Below are 19,239 nucleotides of genomic sequence, written 5' to 3' on the forward strand. Positions count from 1 at the left end.
TAGCTTTATGCCGAGATCTCTTTGACAACTTGAAAAATTACCAGATTTTATACCAAAATATAATAGGGAATTCTTACCTTAAGCATTCAGCATCATTTTGAGGCTTTTCATTGATTTTTACTTTTTCTGCCTCTAGGTATTTGGTAGTACAAATTGCTTCATTCTTTTTATCTTCAAAAACTAAACAATTAAGAAAATGCTTACAATCTTTAAAAAAATAAACATAAGAGTTAACTTTATTCATTCATAAGAACAATAATTTTTAGTGCTTTATATAAAATGTATGCACTCATGATTCTTATTTTTCTACTTTAATATAGCGATTAAAGGCACAAAAAAGATCTTGACAAAATTCATGACATTAAAAATACCAGATTTAACACTTTATTTTAGTGTTCTACCTATTTCTGCTTTATACCAATAATAACACTGTATTTCAATAGGTTAGTACAATTTGAAAGAATAATATGACCCTGTTATGTGTATGTAACTATATTCATCTCAAAATAAACTAGCTCATAAAGATAATACCTTTAAGTTTTCTCTGCACAGTAAGTAATTCTTGTGCTAATTCACTCTTTTGTTTTTGAAGTTCACGTAACTGGACACTATCATGTTCCATTGACTTCACTTCTAGAAACAAATAGACAAATAAAAGCCATATTTTAACCAGTTAGGCTTTGCCTTGAATATGTCAGCAATTAACTTATTTTGTGTGTAGTAAAAATTTAAGCAGCACATGGTCAACTTTAAACTGGTAAGAACAAAATTATACTTGATCTTAGCCAAAAGGCTAAAAAGTGATTCATATGGTCAATTTTAAGTCCAAACAGGCTTCCTTTGGCCATCCAGAAACTGTTTCTAATAAACTGACCAGGATTCATTAAGCAACAATGAGGTACAGAAGAATTAGTTACTTGATGGTTAGACTACCTAGTGAGAATTCAAAATAATGTAACATCACTTAGTTAAATAAGCTTCCCAATGAGATAATAAGAAAACTTCATCCTTCTTAAGTAAAGCATATTTAAAATGACATTGCACAGTACTCTCTATGGCTGAAAACTTCTACAATACTGCTAATTTTGCTGCTTCTACCTAGAATATCTTTCTTCTCTTTATCCCCACAACAAACTCTAATTCATCTTTTAAGATTCATCTCCTAATTTTTCAAAAGGTAAACAATAAATTAGGACACAAAATTCGTAACACATGACACTAAATAACTAGCTAACTTCCTTAATTTACAAAGAACTCATATAAATCAGTAAGAACAAAAATGTAGAAAGATGAACAAAGAATATGAACAGATTGTTCACAGGAAAATAAAAAGAAATTTAAGCGATCAATAAATTCAGAGAAGTAAATTCAACATAATGCAAAAGCAAAGAAATGTGAATTAAGTCAACAATAAAAATTTTATTTTTGCTTGTCAGATTGGCAAAGATTAAAGTCAGTGTTAATGCCTAGATTGGCAATGGTATAGGCTAATAATACAAGAAAACAGTCACTCTCCTATAGAGTTGGTAGGAAAATTAATTAATTCACTGCTGAAAGGAGTCTAATTTGGCGTTAAGTCTGTTAATATTTTCCTCTGACCTAGCAGTTTCATTAGATTTTACCACCCAAATATAGTCACAAAAGTATAGAGGGATATGTACTCAGACAATTAGAGGCCTCCATTGATGGTCATGTAGGTTGTTTCCTGATTTTTATTCTTATTTTGTTTTGTTTTCTGAAATCACCAGTCCCTCCACCTGTGCACCATTTCCTATCTTCTCTGGGAACTTTACTTCTCTCTTGAATTTTCAACTCTACTTCTCCATGGGCTCTGATCCATCATCATTTAATATGTTCAAATATCTCCTGTCTCAAAAGACAGAAGTGAAAAAAGTATAATACATGACCCACTAAAAGCCCTCCCCTGGGCTACTGAACTTTGTCATCCAGAGAAACTTCACTTCAAGGCCTTGTGGGCGCTTATGATCACCATTTCTTCTGCTCTCACTGCTCAACCTATTACAACCTGGCCTCTGCCTTTCCTCACTTCCTACCTCCATCTGTTGCTTTCCCTAAAGATCATGAGGGACCTCCCATGACTGCTTCTTAGTCTTCATGGTTGACAATTTGGCAGCATTTAACATGGGCTGATCACTCCCTCAAACACTCTCCCGAAGATGATCTCCCTCTCACACAGTAATGTGTCCTGCCTACCTTTCACACTCTTCACTGGCCTTTTTCTTCTTCTTGCTTTGAAAATCCTGGTATTCCTCAGGGTCCTATTATTTTCTTTCAATACATTTTTCTTGGGTAACTCCCGAATTTAACAGTTCCAGCCCAAATCTCCCTTGGAGCTCTTGACTTTTATACCCAACTTTCTGACATTTATACTCAAATCTGCCATTTGGTTAATTCCTATCACCCCTTCGGACCTCAGTCTGAAGGTCACTTGTTAGGGGAGATCTTCCTTCACTCCTAGTCCAGGTTAAGTTTCCTTATTATATGTTTTCACCTCATTTTATACTTCTCCTTTTGAAGCAGTCATCGATTCATAATTATCTCTTTCATACTACTGGAGACAGAGCATTAAACAAAACAAAGTCCTGCCATTACAGAGTTTAAAGTTTCATATGAAAATGTTATGATTTACATTCAGACGGATGGGTTTTGTGAAAGTACAAAGACCAACAGTACTAGGTACTATGGAAGCAAATCTATTAAAATAAATCCATATTTCTGGAAGAAAGGATACAAAATAGAGGGCTCCTACAGTATTTGTGGTATCAAGGACTTTCTTCTTTATCACTTTTTTTGAGGAATAATTTACATAAAGTACATCCACTTAACAACATACAATTCTATGAGTTTTGGCTTTCACATACACTTGTGAAAGCACCACCACAGTCAAGAAACTGTGTATTTCTATCAGTCCCAAAAGCTTCCTCTGCCCCTCTGCAATTCATTCATTCTGACCCAGGCAACCACTGGTCCGCTTGTTGTCACTTGCCTGCTTGTTGTCACACACAGTTTGCATTGTATGTAGTATGTTTTCTTTTGTGTCTAGCTTCTTTCAGTCACCATATCATTTTGAGATGCATCCATGTTGTGTGTGAGCAGATTTGTTATGTTTTATCTCTGAGTATTTCACTGCATGGGCACACCAATTTTTTTTTTTAGCAATTTACCTCTTAATGGACATTTATGTTCAGTTTTTGGCTACTGTGAATGAAGTTACTAAAAACTTAGTGTGGACCCTAGAGTTTCACTTCTCTGGTGTATCTAGTTGTAGAATGGCTGGGTCATATGGTAAATGCATGTTTAATGTTTTAAGAAACTGCAAAACAATTTCCAAACAATTAATGTACCATTAAATTTTATATTCCCATCACTACCATATGAATTTCAGATGCTCCACATTCTTGCCAATACTTGATATGACCAGTGTTTTTAATTTTAATTAAATGCATGTACAGTATATTACATTGTGGTTTTAATTTATATTTTCCTGATGACTAAAGATATTGAGTATCTTTTCATATGTTCACTGGTCATCAGTATATGCCCTTTTGTGAAGTTCAAATCTTTTTCCCCTTTTAGAATCAGTTTTGTTGTTTCTTATTATTAAGTTGTAAGGGTTCATTATATTCTAGATAACAGTACCTAGGAGATATATATATATTGGAAATATTTTCTCCAAGTCTGTGGTTTGTCTTTTGATTTTCTTAATAGTGTTTTTTTTTAATTTACTTGAAATACAATGTATTTTTTTTCTTTTATGGTTCATGTTTCTGTGTCTCATCTAAGAAATCATTGCCTACTCCAAGATGGCCAAGATTTCCTATTATGTTTTCTTCTGGGAGTTTCATGATGTTAGCTTTAATGTTTAGGTATAAGTCCATTCTGAGTTAATGTTTACTATGGTGTGAAGTAATATTTAAGAATCATCGTTTTGCAAGGGATGTCCAATTGATCCAGCACCATTTACTGAAAAGACTTTCCCTTCCCCCACTGAATTGCCTTGCTATTTATGAATGCCTTGCTTTGTTGACAATCAATTGACCCTACATGTATAAGACTATTTCCGGACTCTTTCATTCCAGTGGTACCTATATGCCTATTTTTAAGCCAGGGACACATTATCTTGATTACTATAGCTTTTTAGCCAAATTTTAAATCAGGGAGTATAAATCCCTAAATTTTGTTCTTTTAAAAAATGTTGGCTGTTCTAAGTGATTTACATTTCCATATAAATATTAGAATCAGCTTGTCAAGGCGTAATAAAACTTAATGGGATTTTTACTGAGATTCTGTTGAACCTATGATCAATTTGAAGAGGATTGACCTATTAACAAAATTGAATTTTCTAATCCATGATTATGATATATCTATTTATTTAGGTCTTCTTAATTTCTCTCAGCAATGCTCTGTAGTTTATAGTGCAGAAGTCCCTCACGTCTTTTGTTAAATTTGTTTCTATTTTGTTTTTTGATGATGTTTAAATGGTATTTTTAGTCCATTTTTCTATTGTTTGCTGTTAGTATATAAGAATTCAACTGCTTTTTTTTTTTTCTTTAGAGAAAGAGAGTTGGTGGGGAGGGGTACAGGGAAAGGGAAAGAGAGAATCTTAAGCAAGCTCCATGCTGGGCGGACCTGAGATCATGACCTGAGCCGAAATCAAGGGTCAGACACTTAACCGACTGAACCACCCAGGTGCCCCTCAACTGATTTTTAAATATATACCTTGTATCCTATAACCTTACCATATTGACTTACTAATTTTAATAATTGTTTTGTAAATTCCTTATAATTTTCTATGTAAACAGTCATGTAATCTATAAATAGAGGCAATTTTATTTTGTCTCATTGAAATGGCTAAAATGGCTAGAACATCCAGAGCTGTACTGAATGGAAGTGATAAGAATGGGCATCCTTGCCTTATTCTCAATCTTTGTGGGGAAAGTATTTAATATGTCACCATTTCGAATAATATTGGTATCCAATATTTCACCATTAAGTGTAATATTAGCTGTAGGCTTTTCAAACAGGTTCTTTATCTGGTCGAGAAAGTTCCCTTCTATTCCTGGTTTTCTAAGATTTATAAAGGATTGTATAGATCCATTTACCAATCCTCTTTTCCAGTCCTTGATGTGATAGCTGTCATATATGCATATCGTATGCATGTATACAAATTGCCTCTGCATACATTATAAATTCCACAAGACAATATAGTATTTGCTTTAACCAATCATAGCTATCTTTTAAAGAGAAAAAAAGGTATTTATAATTATCCACGTATTTGCCATCTCTGTTTATTTCATTAAACACGATCCAAGTGTTTCTCTGGTATCATTTTTGCTTCTACATGGAGGAGTTCCTTTAGAATTTCTTGCCGTTCAGGCATGATGCCAATGGATTCCCTTAACTTTTATCTGAAAATGTCTTTTTTAAACTTAATTTTTGAAGGATATTTTCACTGGATATGGACAATTTTCTTTCAACACCTCCAAGATGTTATTCCACTGTCTTCTTGACTTTATCATTTCTAGTGACAGGTGCATAGTCATTAAGGTTATTGTTGCCTGTTTTCAAGATTTTCTCTCTCTCTTTGGCTTCTTAATAGTTTGACTATTATTAAGTGGCTAGGCATGGATTTTTTTGAATTTATCCTATTTGGGTTTGCTGATCTTGAATCTGCAAATTAATGTCTTTTAGAAAATTTAAGAAATTTTCCGCCATGATTTCTTGAAATATATTTTCTGTCAATTCTCTTTCTTTTCCTTCAAAGACTCCAGTTCCTTGAATGTTAGACCTTTTAAAATTGTTCCCCAGGTCCCTAAGTTTCTAATTTTTTGTTTCATTTAATTTTTAAAAAAATTTTCCTCTCTTTTTCAGATTGGATAATTTCTATTGATCTATCTTCATGTTCATGGGCTCTTCTCTCAGTTCCACTCTGGTATTAAGCTCATTCAGTGACATTTTTATTTCAGATAATGTATTTTTCAGTTCTAATACATTTTTTCTTTTTTTTTTTTTACACTTTCTACTTCTCCACTGAGATTACCTATCTTTTCATCTATTGCAAATGTATCTTCCTTAACTCACTGAGCATAGCTCAATAATAGCTGCTATAAAGTATTTGATAATTCCAATATCTAGATCACTGTGTGTTTGGCATCTCATGGTTTTCTTTTGACACCAGGTCACATTTCACCAATTCTTCAGGGGTCAAGTAATTTTGGATTACATCCTGAACATTGTGAATGTCATGCTGTGGAGACTTTGGATTTTTTTGATCATAGCCATCCTAATGGGTGTGAAGTGGTATTTCTTTGTGGGTTATATTTTATTTAGATTTTATTTTATTTGAGAGAAAGAGAGAGAGAGCGAGCATGAGCAGAGTGAGGGGCTGAGGGAGAAGCAGACGTTCCACTGAGCAGGGAGCCAGATGTGGGGCTTAATCCTGGGACTCCGGGATCATGACCTGAGCAGATGCTTAACCAACTGAGCCACCCAGGTGCCCTCTCTTTGTGGTTTTGATTTCCATTTCTCCAATGACTAGTGATGTGGAACACCTTTTCATGTGCTTATTGGCCATATCTTTGGAGAAATGTTTATTCAAGTCCTTTGTCCATTTTTTAACTGAGTTATTTTTTTGGTGTTGAGTTGTAGTTCTTCATATATTCTGGACATTAGAAGCACCTGGCTGGCTCAGTTGGTAGAGCATATGACTCTTGATCTTGGGGTTGTGAGTTGAAGCCCTCCACTGGGTGCAGAGACTACTTAAAAAATACTCTGGATATTAATCCCTTATCAAAGATATAGTCTGCAAATATTTTCTTCCATAAAAAACACAACTCATTCTTTCTGTGAGTTGTGTTTTTACTGTCTTGACAGTGTCCTTTGATATACAAAAGATCTTAATTTTAATGAAATACAATTTACCTATTTTTTCTTTTGTTGCCTGTGTTTCTGATATCCAAGAAATCATCTCCAAATCTAATATGAAGTGTTTCCTATATGATTTCTTCTAAGAGCTTTATTTACTTCTTAAGTTTAAGACTTTCATCCATTTTTAGCTATTTTTTGTATATCGTGTAAGATAAGGGCCCAACTTCATTTTTTTGTATATGGTATCTAGTTTTCCCAGCTCCATTTTTTGAAAAGACTATCCTTTCCCATTGAATAGTCTTGGCACTCTTATAAAAAATCATTTGATCACATACATGAGGGTTTATATTTGAGCTCTCTATTCTATCCTGATTTTCTATATGTCTGTCCTTATTCTAGTACCACACTGTTTTGATTACTTTGGCATTTTAGTAAGTTTTGAAATCAGGACGTGTGAGTCCTCCAACTTTGTTCTTCTTTTTCAAGATAGTTTTGGCTCTTTGGGATCCTTTGGGATTTCATATGAATCTTAGGATGGGTTTTCTCAACGCTGTTAAGATTTTGATAGAGATTACACTGAATCTGTACATCATTTTGGGTAATAATGTCATCTTAACAATACTAAGTTTTCCAATCCATGAACATGGGATGTCTTTCCACTTATATGGGTGTTCTTTAATTTCTTTGAGCAACGTTTTATATGGTTTTCAATGGATAAGTCTTTTACCTCCTTGGTTAAGTTTATTCCTAAGTATTTTATTCTTTTTGATACTATTATAAATGGAATTTTAAAAATTGTTTCCTTTTTGAATCACTTATTGCTCATACATAGAAATGCAACTTATTTTTGTGTGTTAATTTTGTATACTGCAACTTTGCTATATTTATTTATTAGTTCTAGCAGGGTTTTTTTTGTGGTATCCTTAGGTGTTCTATATATAAGAGCATATCATCTGGGGACAGAGACAATTTTACTTTTTCCTTTCCAATGTAGATGCTTTTTATTTCTTTTTCTTGCCTAATTGATTTGGCTAAAATTTCTAATACTAAGTTGGATTGAAGTGGTGATATCCATGACTTTTTGCAGAAAGTTAGTTTTAAAGTATGTACCTATGTAACTCTGTATTCTAACTTGTTATTGAAAATACACATCAATATCACCTAAGGGATTTTTTAAAAAGTTATGTTCCCTATCCTCTCCCACAGATTCTGATTCAATAAGTCTTGAATGAGATTCAAGTGTGTAATATTTTTTAAAGCTTTCAGATTGTGTGCCTCTGTCCTACTCTCTCTAGCCAAAGTAATTTATCTCTGAGAACCTTATTTCCTTCATCTATGAAATGAGACTAAAAAGTATAATCCCCACATTTTTTGAGGGCTTAATTATGTTGCAGGCAGCATTCTATGTACTTCAGCATTATTTCATTGAATCCTCACAACTACCTTTGTAAAGGTCATTACACCCAACCCCCAACTTTACAGCTGGGGAAACTGAACCAAAGAAAAGTTTAGCATCTTTCCCCAAATCACACAACTATTAAATGGTAAAATTAAGATTTAAATGAAATTAACATGACATTAGCATTCATAATCTTTAGGATGGTGGTCGTTATATAGTATAAGCCTGATGAATATTACTTAAAATAGTAGTTGTCATATGCAAAGCAAAACAATAAATTATTCATACTGATAGCTCCAAGTCAATAAAAAAGTTAAATGTTTTTATTATTCTCCATTTACTAAAGGCATCAAAGTAATGGTACATTTTAGAAAGGCTTCCATTAAAAACTAATTTCCATTTAATATCATTTATATTTTCATTCTCTACTTCCTCAACTCTCACTGACTCCAATCTATTACTACCAGTCTTTTTCTACTGCTCTACTCTATGCTACTGCACTTGACAATCTTCTGATTGTCAAATTAATATCCTATTTTGTTTTCCACTAATTTGAGGAAAACATATTTCTTTTGGTTTCTAAAATATTACTCTCTGCTGGTTCTCCTCTTGCCCTTTTTCACTACTCTGTCCCATTCTTTTTCTTTCTTTCCCTAAATGTAATGCTTTCCCAGTTTCTGGTTTTGGTTTTTGCTCCTCATCTATGTTCCCTCTATATGTTTTCTCTGAATGATGTCACCAACTCCTTTGGATTCAGTCCCAAACCTAACGCTCTAGCTCTGAACTCTCCTACCAGCTTCACAACCAAATCTTCCCCTGCCACCTGGGCATCTTCCCCTGTATATTCCATAGACATCTCCTACTAAAAATACCTGAAATAAAACTCAGTCATTTTGTCTGGAAAAGACTATAGTTCCAACAGGCTTTCCTACCTCTGCTCTTCCTCCTGGTACCATATTCTACCCAATCTCTGACATATGAAAACTATAATTCATCCCTAACTTTCTCTATTTTTGTTCATATTAATCAGTGATAAAGTCCTATCATTATTCTTAAACATCTCTTTAATTTGCCCTCTCTTCTCTTTGGCAATTTCTTCCGTTCAGGATCTTATCACAGATTGCAATAACCTACAGGCTAGGGTTCCTGAAATGAAATTTTCCCCACCCCACTGTGTAACCTTGTTTCCTAGTTTAAATTGTATTGACAGTAAAATGGGGATCATCACACCAGTCCTACCCCTATTATAGCTTCTATCCCATTGTACTATAAATATCTGCTTACATATTTGATTCTTCCACTTTTTAGTTTTATATTCCCATGACCTAGAACAATGCCTGTCACATAACACAGAGTAATAGATATTTGTTTTTTGAATGAATGACTAAATGCTCATGTCACACCTACTACTAAAGACCTTGAGACTGTTCACAATAAAAGATACATTTCCATTAGGATAATTAAGATAAAGGTAAAAGAATAGCTACGGAATAGCCAATTTACTTATGAAAATGTTAAATTTCTGCAAAATTCATTTGTTCAAAATAAGTTCTTTTTGTTGATGACAGATAAATGAGGTGGGACTATATACTCATACCTCTCTTCAAAATGTTTGCCTGGTTTTCTAAGTCAGATATTTCAATCTTGACATTTTCTTTTATCAAAAGCTTTCTTTTCTTTGTTACTTCATACTCATTATTGAAGTCTGTAATTTCCTTAATAAATTTTTCTTCCTCCTCTGTTACTTTTTTCTTTGTAGCCCCCTGAAAAACAGAAACAAAAGATTAAATACAGGTGTTAATTGTAATTTTTCTCTGGTGATTTAAAATGCAATCATTTGGAATTATTAGCAACAAAAATATAAAATTATACTTCCTGGTGTTATCACAAAAATGCGTTATTCCCCCAGCAATATTAATAAAAAAGTGAAGTTATTACATACTAATAACCAACTATTTCCACATGAAAGTTTTATCCTTAATGTTTTGGGAGTATTATTGAGATAGAAATTCTACTACTTATCATTATATCTGTGTTTATTTATGTATTAAACTTACAGCCATAGGTGCCATTTTGTCATTGCAATATAAAATTGGGTAAAATATTAAATGTCCAAAGGAATTACTCAAAGGAATTACTGCTATAGAAAAAACAAATAAAGAAATCCAAGGAAATCTTTTAAGATATAGACAAAGGAGGTAAAATTATATATTTATTTCCAATTCAGTGCTATAAGATAGTTTACATTTTATGAAACATCAATATGAAGAAGAAATAAGAATTTCCCAAAACTCTGAGCAATGATAGAACCTAAATATTACTGTATTTTTCTATTTTTTCTAAGAAATGTCAACTAATTGTGAACGAGAAACTGGCCATGTCATGCATAAGCACAAAGTCTGTTGGTTCTGACTTCAGATAAATATTTTTAATATTTTAAAATGTATTTTCTTTGAAATGTCAATTAAGTATAAGTCACATTCCTAAACTGGCCCTGTCATTTAAAACTACTGAGTCTGTTGGTTCTCACTTAAGATAAAAAGATAAACAAAATCTATTGCTTCACCAAGATCCATGAATATGCCTAAAGTGTGAACCTCTCTGCCTTTCAAAAGCATTAAAACCAAGGTCTCAAAGCCTGAGCAATTCAAATCAGTTTCACTGGGTTTTTTAATGCTTATTACAATTGCAAATAATTTCTATATTGCATCCCTGCCAATAGAATTCTTTCAAACTATATTACTCTACCAACTGGTTTTAAATAGCACTTAATACTTTTCCATATCTGAACAGGACTATCTGCCAATATGCATACAGATAATTTTCTAAAAGTACATGTAATACTTTTCAATACAGTTAGTGAAATAGATATTTCTAAGTGGCTGGAGGCTTACAAAGGTTTGGAGAAGCATATTCCTCTGGCTTGTAATTTCACTGCACTGTCTTTCTAAGGCACTTTCATGAATTTTCCAAAGCTGTAAGAGGAAGGTTTTTTCAGAAAACTGCTGAACCTTTAAATTGAAAAAAACAGAAATCAGAATGAAACAATTAGTTAAACATTTTAGGGTGCCTTAGCTAACAGAATATAACTGCATAGTATAAGATATTTTCTGTACTAACCTTAAATGCTAAATAAAATTCACATTAAACATCTTACTTTATATGCACTATCATATATTATTTTATAAGTGTTCTATCATCACAAGTTTTATAGTTTTTCCCCCAATAAGACTATAGGCCCCTCACTAGCAGAAAATGTGTTTTCCTTTTTTTTTACAATACCTAACACATTTCTTAGCCTAGGTATCAAAAGCTTTTTGACTACACATATTAAACTCTGCTTCAAGACAGCATGTGTTAAAGAACAAGTTCCTATTCTCATCACTTATAAGGAAGATATGGATGAATTAAACATGTATACAGTATGACTAATAAAATGAGATAAAATCTACAAACCATAGGCAAAAACCCAGTCCCATGGCTATAGTTATACTAAGAAAAACACAGATCTGCTAAAGTCCTCAAATGCTTTTGAGAACTCATTTTTTATTTTAGTACCTCATTTGGTTCTAGTTAGCAAAAGACATAATAAACATTAATATTGGATATGTAACCATTATTTCATTTGGGCCATAAAGAGTAACATCTCCTGAGACCATGAATATTGAAATGAAAAGTCAGGAAGCTTTAATATATAAAAGCTTAAATTGATGCCAGACTGGGAATAATCTTTCCTCTATATTCAGTACTGGCCCTCATAAGAAAGCATCACTTTTAGTTTGGGGCTGTTCCCATCTCCACAGTGAAAAGAAAAAGGAAATAAGTTCAATTTAAATTGCAGAAAGCAAGATTTATGTTAGCCATAAGAACTTCCTGAAGGTGAGAGACAGGGTGTGAAATCTCTGTCCCAGAAGATAGTGAATAGTAAAGAGCTTAAGAATAGTCTAGTCCAGAGGCAAAGGGTTGGCCTGAAAGATATTTTGAAACGATATGGCTAAAAAGTCCTGGAAATGTTGGCATTAAAAAAGTAACAGAAAAAAAAGTAATGGAAATAAAACAGAAAATATGGTCTTGCATATATATATATATATATAATATCATGGCACATCTGCTCACACCTTCAGTACTTGGTGCTGTTCTCATCAACTCTATCTTGAGAAAGACATCAACAGAGAATGATGAAAGAGATGCAATTTTCATGACCAAAGAAACTCAGAAAATACTTTTCAAGTTGGGGGAAGGAAGAATGGGGCAGTTAATTATTTTATTGTCTAAGAAGACAGAAATTAGAACACATATGGCCAGATTTATGAAATCATACAGAAAATGGTAACAACAGCAAACAAGAGTATGATCATGAATTCTATCACATTTTTTAGAATAAGAAAATACTTCAGAGCTATTTATTATATAAATGAGCATAAAATGAGTTCTGGAAAAGTGAAATTCCTTAACAAAGATTATATAATTAATTACGGGCAAACACAGGACTAAAATCCAGCTCTTCTGACTTCCTTTCTCCTAAATTAGAACTAGAACTATTTCAAAGTAATAGAGATAATTCTGGAACTAAAAGGGACTTTAGTCTCTGATTAAGGCAGAAAATGAAAGAATGTAAGTTTGAGAGAAAAATTACCAGAACTCAATGAGAGAAGGTTGTTTGCAGTATATACCTCTCAGAGTTGCTATTCTGGACAGTAACCATGAATGCTTGCAAACTGCTTTGAGACCAAATATTGAGCTGGATAAATTTGGTTTAATCCAATAAGGTATGTCACGTATGAATCAAAATTCCTGAATTCTAATTGTTCCCACCACTGATCTATGTGAAAGACCTATATCGAAACCCAAAAATGAAGAAAATAGTACTTATCAGGCTAAGAAATTTTTAAATAAGACATAACCAAATTTATTATTCAGGTTCAGAAAAGCCTTATGGTAAGAAATAAAAAATTAAGATGTCCCATTCCAGCTATCACCAACTAAGACCTAAAATTACCACTGAACTCATGTCCTCTTTCCTAAAAAAAGAAAATAATTATTAAAGAGAGCTATTAGACAAGTTGTCATTTAACTGGAATATTTTACCATAATCTGAAAAATAAAACCTATATACCCTAAATGAAAAGTAGAGAGCTACTCAAAAGCTTTATAAGAAAGGTATATCTATCATTTTCCTCTTCCCCTAATCTTCTATGGGGAATTATCATTTTGAGGTCTTTTCTGCTTCTTCGTTGTTGTTGTTTTTATTATTATTGGCCTGCATCTCCTCATCATTCCCACTTTCTGTCTTATATTCTGTCTTTGTCTTTTATTTCCACATTTTCCTCTTTATATCAACGAGAAAAGTTCCAGGGTCAATAACTACAGAAAAATTACAGTAACACTAATTTTTAAATTCACTTAGGATCTGTGATGGACACAATAAAAACCGGACTTGGCAAGTAAAGGAAAAAGAATAGAAAAAGAGGCAGGAGTTTGAGAAATCTCAAGTCAGTAAGGTTAAAAAGAGCAGATGCCCACAATATGATGATTCGCATGGTGAAGACAGCGGTAAGTTAGGGTTGCAGGAGCTACATGGGTCTATTATTAATAGGGTTCTTTCATATTTTAAGGAAACTGAAAGGACAAAGACTTTTTGGATCTTCCCAGCTCCTCTCTGCCAAGTGTAAGTTGTTACTCTTAAAAAGTGAAATCGCTTTTCATGGCCACCTATTTGCAGAATGTGTTTCTCATTATTCCTTTTGTTCTTTCTCTTATCAGAACCAATTCCTTAAACTATTTTTCACACTCTTGTGTTTGAAAACCAGACCTACTGATGTGTAAAATTTAGGTAAATAATTCCAGATATAACCCCAAACATATTGCTATGATCACAAGACAAGGTCATTTCACAGAATAAATTATCATCAGAAACATCTCTCTTGTCGTAAAAATGACGGGTGGGGATCAGAATTGAAAAGATATTAGAAGAAATGTAAAACTGAGACTTAAAAATAATTTTAACTAAGGTATAATTGACACATAACATTATATTAGTTTTGAGTGTACAACAAAATGATTTGATATGTATATACACTGCCAAATGATTACCACAGCAAGTCTAGTTACCATTTGCCACCGAAGTTATAAAATCTTTTTTTTTTTCTTGTAAGGAGAACTTTTTAAGATTTATTCTCTTAGCAACTTTCAATACCACTGACTATGGTCACCATGCTATGTATTATGACCTGAGGACTTATTTATTTTATAACTTTGTAGCCTTTGATCCTCTGCACCCATTTTGCCCAACCCCAAACTCTTCTCCACTGGTAACCATCAATCTATTCTCTGTATCTATTATTTTGGTTTTTCTTTGTTTGTATGTTTTGTTTTTTTAGATTCCACATATAAGTGAAATTATATGGTATTTGTCTTTATCTGATTTATTTCACTTGGCATAATACCCTCAAAGTCCATCCATGTTATTGAAAATGGCAAGATTTCATTTTTTATGGCTGAGTGGTAGTATTCCATTATATATTTACCTACCTCTTCTTTATCCATTCATCCATTGATGGATACTCAGGTTGTTTCCATATCTTGGCTACCATAAATAGTGCTGCAATGAACATAGGGTACACATATCTTTTCGAATTACTGCTCCCATTTTCTTTGGATAAATACTCAGAAGTGGAATTGCTGGATCATATGGTAGTTCTGTTTTTAATTTTTTGAGGAAACTCCATACCATTTTCCATAGTAGTTGCCCCATTTGCATTCCTACCAACAGTGCAAGAGGGTTCCCTTTCACCACATTCTTGCCAACACTTGTTATTTCTTGTCTTTTTGATTATAATCATCTTAGCAGATATGAGGTGATATCATATTGGGGTATTGATTTGCATTTCCCTGACAATTAGTAATGTTGAGCATATTTCCATGTGCCTGTTGACCATCTGGTATGTCTTCTTTGGAAAAATATTTATTCAGATCCTCTACCCATTTTTTTTTAAAGATTTTATTTATTTGACAGAGATAGAGACAGCCAGCGAGAGAGGGAACACAAGCAGGGGGAGTGGGAGAGGAAGAAGCAGGCTCATAGCGGAAGAGCCTGATGTGGGGCTCGATCCCATAACGCCGGGATCACGCCCTGAACTGAAGGCAGACGCTTAACCGCTGTGCCACCCAGGCGCCCCCTTCTACCCATTTTTAAATCAGATTGTTTTTTGGTGCATGCCCGCCAGCTTTAATAAGGCAGTGGGAGAGTTCAGGGGTAGGGCACATCCACTGGTGTCAGCAGGGCAGCTGGAGAGTGCTGACTGTGTGCATGTGCCAGCGCTAGCAAGACAAAGGGAGAGTGCAAAAACGGTTCTAGCAAGTCAGCAAAATGGCACAAGGTGGAGGAAGAGCGCAAAAATGGCACCCACCTGTGCCTCCCTCTCTAGAGAGAGTCCCAACAGACCCCTGTCCCTCGGGCAGATGCTTTAAGATTAGGAAATACATTTCTCCTTCACATATATATAGTCTAGGTGCTTTTCAAACTGCTGTTTTTGCACTAGTTCTGGGGCAAATGATTCTACACGTGAGCCCTTTAAAAGCAGAACCTTAGTTCCCTACAGCCCTTTGGATCTCCTGGATGTAACAAGCACCACCGATTTTCAAAGCCAGATGTTTTGAGGGTTCATTTCTTCCATGTAAGTCTCAAGGGTAGGTGTGCCTGACGTTGGTATGTTTCTCAGGGAGAAGCTCCATATTTGTGAGCTCCCTCTTAATTATGGGTTGCTGTGCAAAGGTAAGAAGGGGTTCTGGTGAGACTACATCTCTGCCTCTCCCACCCATCTCAGTGCAGCCCCGTCTGTTATCCTTTGTTGTGGATGAATTTTTCAGCTAGTTTTCAGGTCTTTTTCAGAGGGAATTTTTCCATACATAGCTGTAGATTTGGTGTGTACGTGGGAGATGAGTCCAGATATTCCTATGCTGCCATCTTGAACCACCCACCAAAATATTTTTGAACACATCTTTCCCAATCAGGTTTGAATTGAGGCACTAATCTTACATCCATGGTAGCTTGGACATCTTTCAATAAATCAACATTTTAGAGACTACTAACTCTATATCCTAAGTTACCCTACATCAAGGGGCTACGACAACCAAAAGGGTAGAAGGTTCCTAGTAGTAGTAATACAAATTTCTTTCTCATCTCTCTTCTTCCTCTGACTACAAACGAAGAGAAATATTTGCATGCAGCCTTAAAGTTATATTCTAGAATCAAATAGCCAAACTTTGTCAGAAAATATTGCTGTTTTGGAAAATTTTAATTTATAGCAGTACCAACACTCTGGTTAATTCTGCTTCCCTCAGCAATAAAGATTTTTTTTTCTTTCCCTGTTTTATTCCTCTTGGAATATTTGGTTTTTCAACAGAGCTTATAGTTTTCCCAGTGAGCTGACTTATCTGGTCAACTAGGTCAGTTTTCAGCATAGCCATGATTTGTGACTCTTCACTACTCTTGCTGCCTTGGTGCCTTTAGGTATTTTTCTACCAGAAGAACTTGAAAATTGAAAATGACTGAGAATTCTAAATTAATGTTTAGGTCCAAGTAAGCAAAGTACAAAGCTACTCTTTGTTGTGGTTGCTGTTGTTTAAAATATTCTCAGACTTTAGGAACTGACATTTTGCTGATTAAATGATCTACCCCACAGCACAGGCAACTTTACATAAGAGAGTTATGTAGATTTCACATTTGTAAGCTCATGGCAATTGGGGGAAAGAATGTGTTATGACTATAATAAAAGACATTTTAAATGCTAGAGGACATCAATGAATGTTGTATCAACAACAGATATTAAGGTTTTGTAAAAGAAAAAGATCTATTTTTTATAAATGTATTTCTTTTTAAATTCAAATTCAATTAGCCAACATACAGTACATCATTAGTCTCAGATGTAGCATTCACAATATATCAGTTGTGTGTAACACCCAGATGTAGTACTTAAAGGAGAACTCACTATGACACAGGAATCCTAATATAAGAAGCTTCAATATCAGGAAATATTAATCCTTACAATGGCTCATAAGACTTTTCATGATCTGCACTCCCTTATTCACTGTCCAACCTTATCTTCTACTACTCTCCTCTTCACTCACTTTCTCCAGCCACATTGGCCTCCTTTTTATTCCTCGGACATACCAGGTGCACTCCCTACTTAATGACCTTTGTACTGGCTGTTCTCTCTGCCTGAAAATCTCTTTTCCCAGATACCCCCTGGTTCATTCCTTTACCTTAGTCAAGTCTTTGCTCATCTCTCATCTTTTCATTGAAGGTTATTAGGATGCCAGATAAGACCACTGCTATTTAAGTTTGTTCTGAAAGTTCTTATTAATGCAATATGGCAAGAAAAAGGAATAAGAGATACAATTATCAAAAAAACTAGTACACAACTCTCTCTCATTTGTTTAGGCAAATGCTATTGTTACATACCTAGTAAATCCACATAAATCTACTGAAAAACTGTAAGAAATAAAAAAGTATTCAGTAAAAAGGTTAGTAACAAATAAATATCAAAAACTAAGTATCTTTTCTAGTTACCAACAATAAATAGAAAAAAGCATGGAAAAGATCTCATTCATAACAGCAACCAAATAAAGAAAACACAAATAAGCTTTAAAAAATACCTGAGACCTATATGGAAAAAAATAAAAAACTCTACTGAAGAACATAAAAGATCCAAATAAATAGAAAGATATGCTTTGTCCTTGAAGGCTAAGATTCAGAGATGGAAATACATCAATTTTTCCCAAATTATCACATAAATGTAGTATAGTCTGAATTAAAACCCAATAATTTTGTTTTGTTTGTTAGAATTTGACAAAATGATTTTAAATTTATCTAGAATAACAAAAAACCTGAAAAGAATCAGGAAAATTCTAAAAAAGAAACTATCCTCCCAGAGAATCAAAGATATTTAGAAGCTAATGTAATTAAGTAAATACAATACTGGTGCCAAAACAGACAGATTAATAGAAGGGTATAGACTATATAGAAACAAATACAGATGTATTACTGTATCATAAAGATGGTGCTTTTGGTCAATGAAGATCATGTGACATTTGCCCAGGCAAAAACAGAGGAAGAGTCATTTTTATTTAAGATATTAAAGAAAAAAAAACACTGGAAAAGTACTGGAAAAACACACTGTTTAAAATCTTAGAGTGGGGTAGGCTTTCCCAAGCCTGAGATGGATTTCAGGGACAAACAAATTAAGAAAAAGATAAAAAATACTAGCAACACAAACATTCTAAACTTTGACTAGATAAAATATGTCATAAAAAACCAAGCTACAAATAATAAAATCTGCAACAAATGACAAAGAAAGGGTAGTATCTGTAACATATAAAAGCTAGATGTCAATAAGAAAAAGATAAGGAAAGGATATGAATAGGTAAAACACATAATAAATATTAGCAATCAATGAAAAAAATTAAAATATAAGTAAACAAAAAGTTCAAATTAAAACTATAAAAAGATGCCACTTTTTCTTATATTTGCCAAAAGAACTGATAATTTCAATTATATGAGTGGTGAAATTGCAGGAAAATAAACTGGAACAACTTTTCTGGAGGACAATTTGGAAATCATCAAAAGCCTTAACAGTATATAACTATTGATAGAGCAATTTGATTTCTAGGACTTTATCCTAAAAAAACTAAGTGCAGCAAGATGCATGTGCAAGACTGTCATCACAGTGACATTAATAATAGTAATTTATTAAGAGTAATAGTAAATATTTATCAATGGGAAAGTAGTTAACTAAAAGGATACAGCCATTGAGTGGAATACTATGCAATCATTAAAAACTGCTGAGATATGTGGGATACATATCTGGAAAAAAAGCAAATCATTTCAGAAAAAATACATGCACTTAAATAATTCTGAAAGAAGACCTATGAAAATACTAACTCTACAGTGG

At 33.5% G+C, this 19,239-nt stretch overlaps 1 protein-coding gene across 1 annotated transcript in view; it reads right to left on the bottom strand.

The window, feature by feature from the left end:
• The window catches only part of CCDC172 (coiled-coil domain containing 172), a 53,050-nt gene that overhangs the window by 18,535 nt on the left and 15,276 nt on the right, over positions 1–19,239 (bottom strand). The window contains exons 3-6 of the mRNA XM_045802852.2: positions 11,182–11,298; positions 9,885–10,050; positions 532–633; positions 78–180 (exon numbers count right to left, since the gene is read on the bottom strand). Coding sequence (XP_045658808.1) covers positions 78–180; positions 532–633; positions 9,885–10,050; positions 11,182–11,298 — 488 coding nt within the window. The remainder of the gene's footprint in view (positions 1–77; positions 181–531; positions 634–9,884; positions 10,051–11,181; positions 11,299–19,239) is intronic.

This window comes from Ursus americanus, chromosome 6, assembly GCF_024610735.1.
Source record: "Ursus americanus isolate L20-20 chromosome 6, mUrsAme1.1.p, whole genome shotgun sequence".
Lineage (NCBI taxonomy): Eukaryota > Metazoa > Chordata > Mammalia > Carnivora > Ursidae > Ursus > Ursus americanus.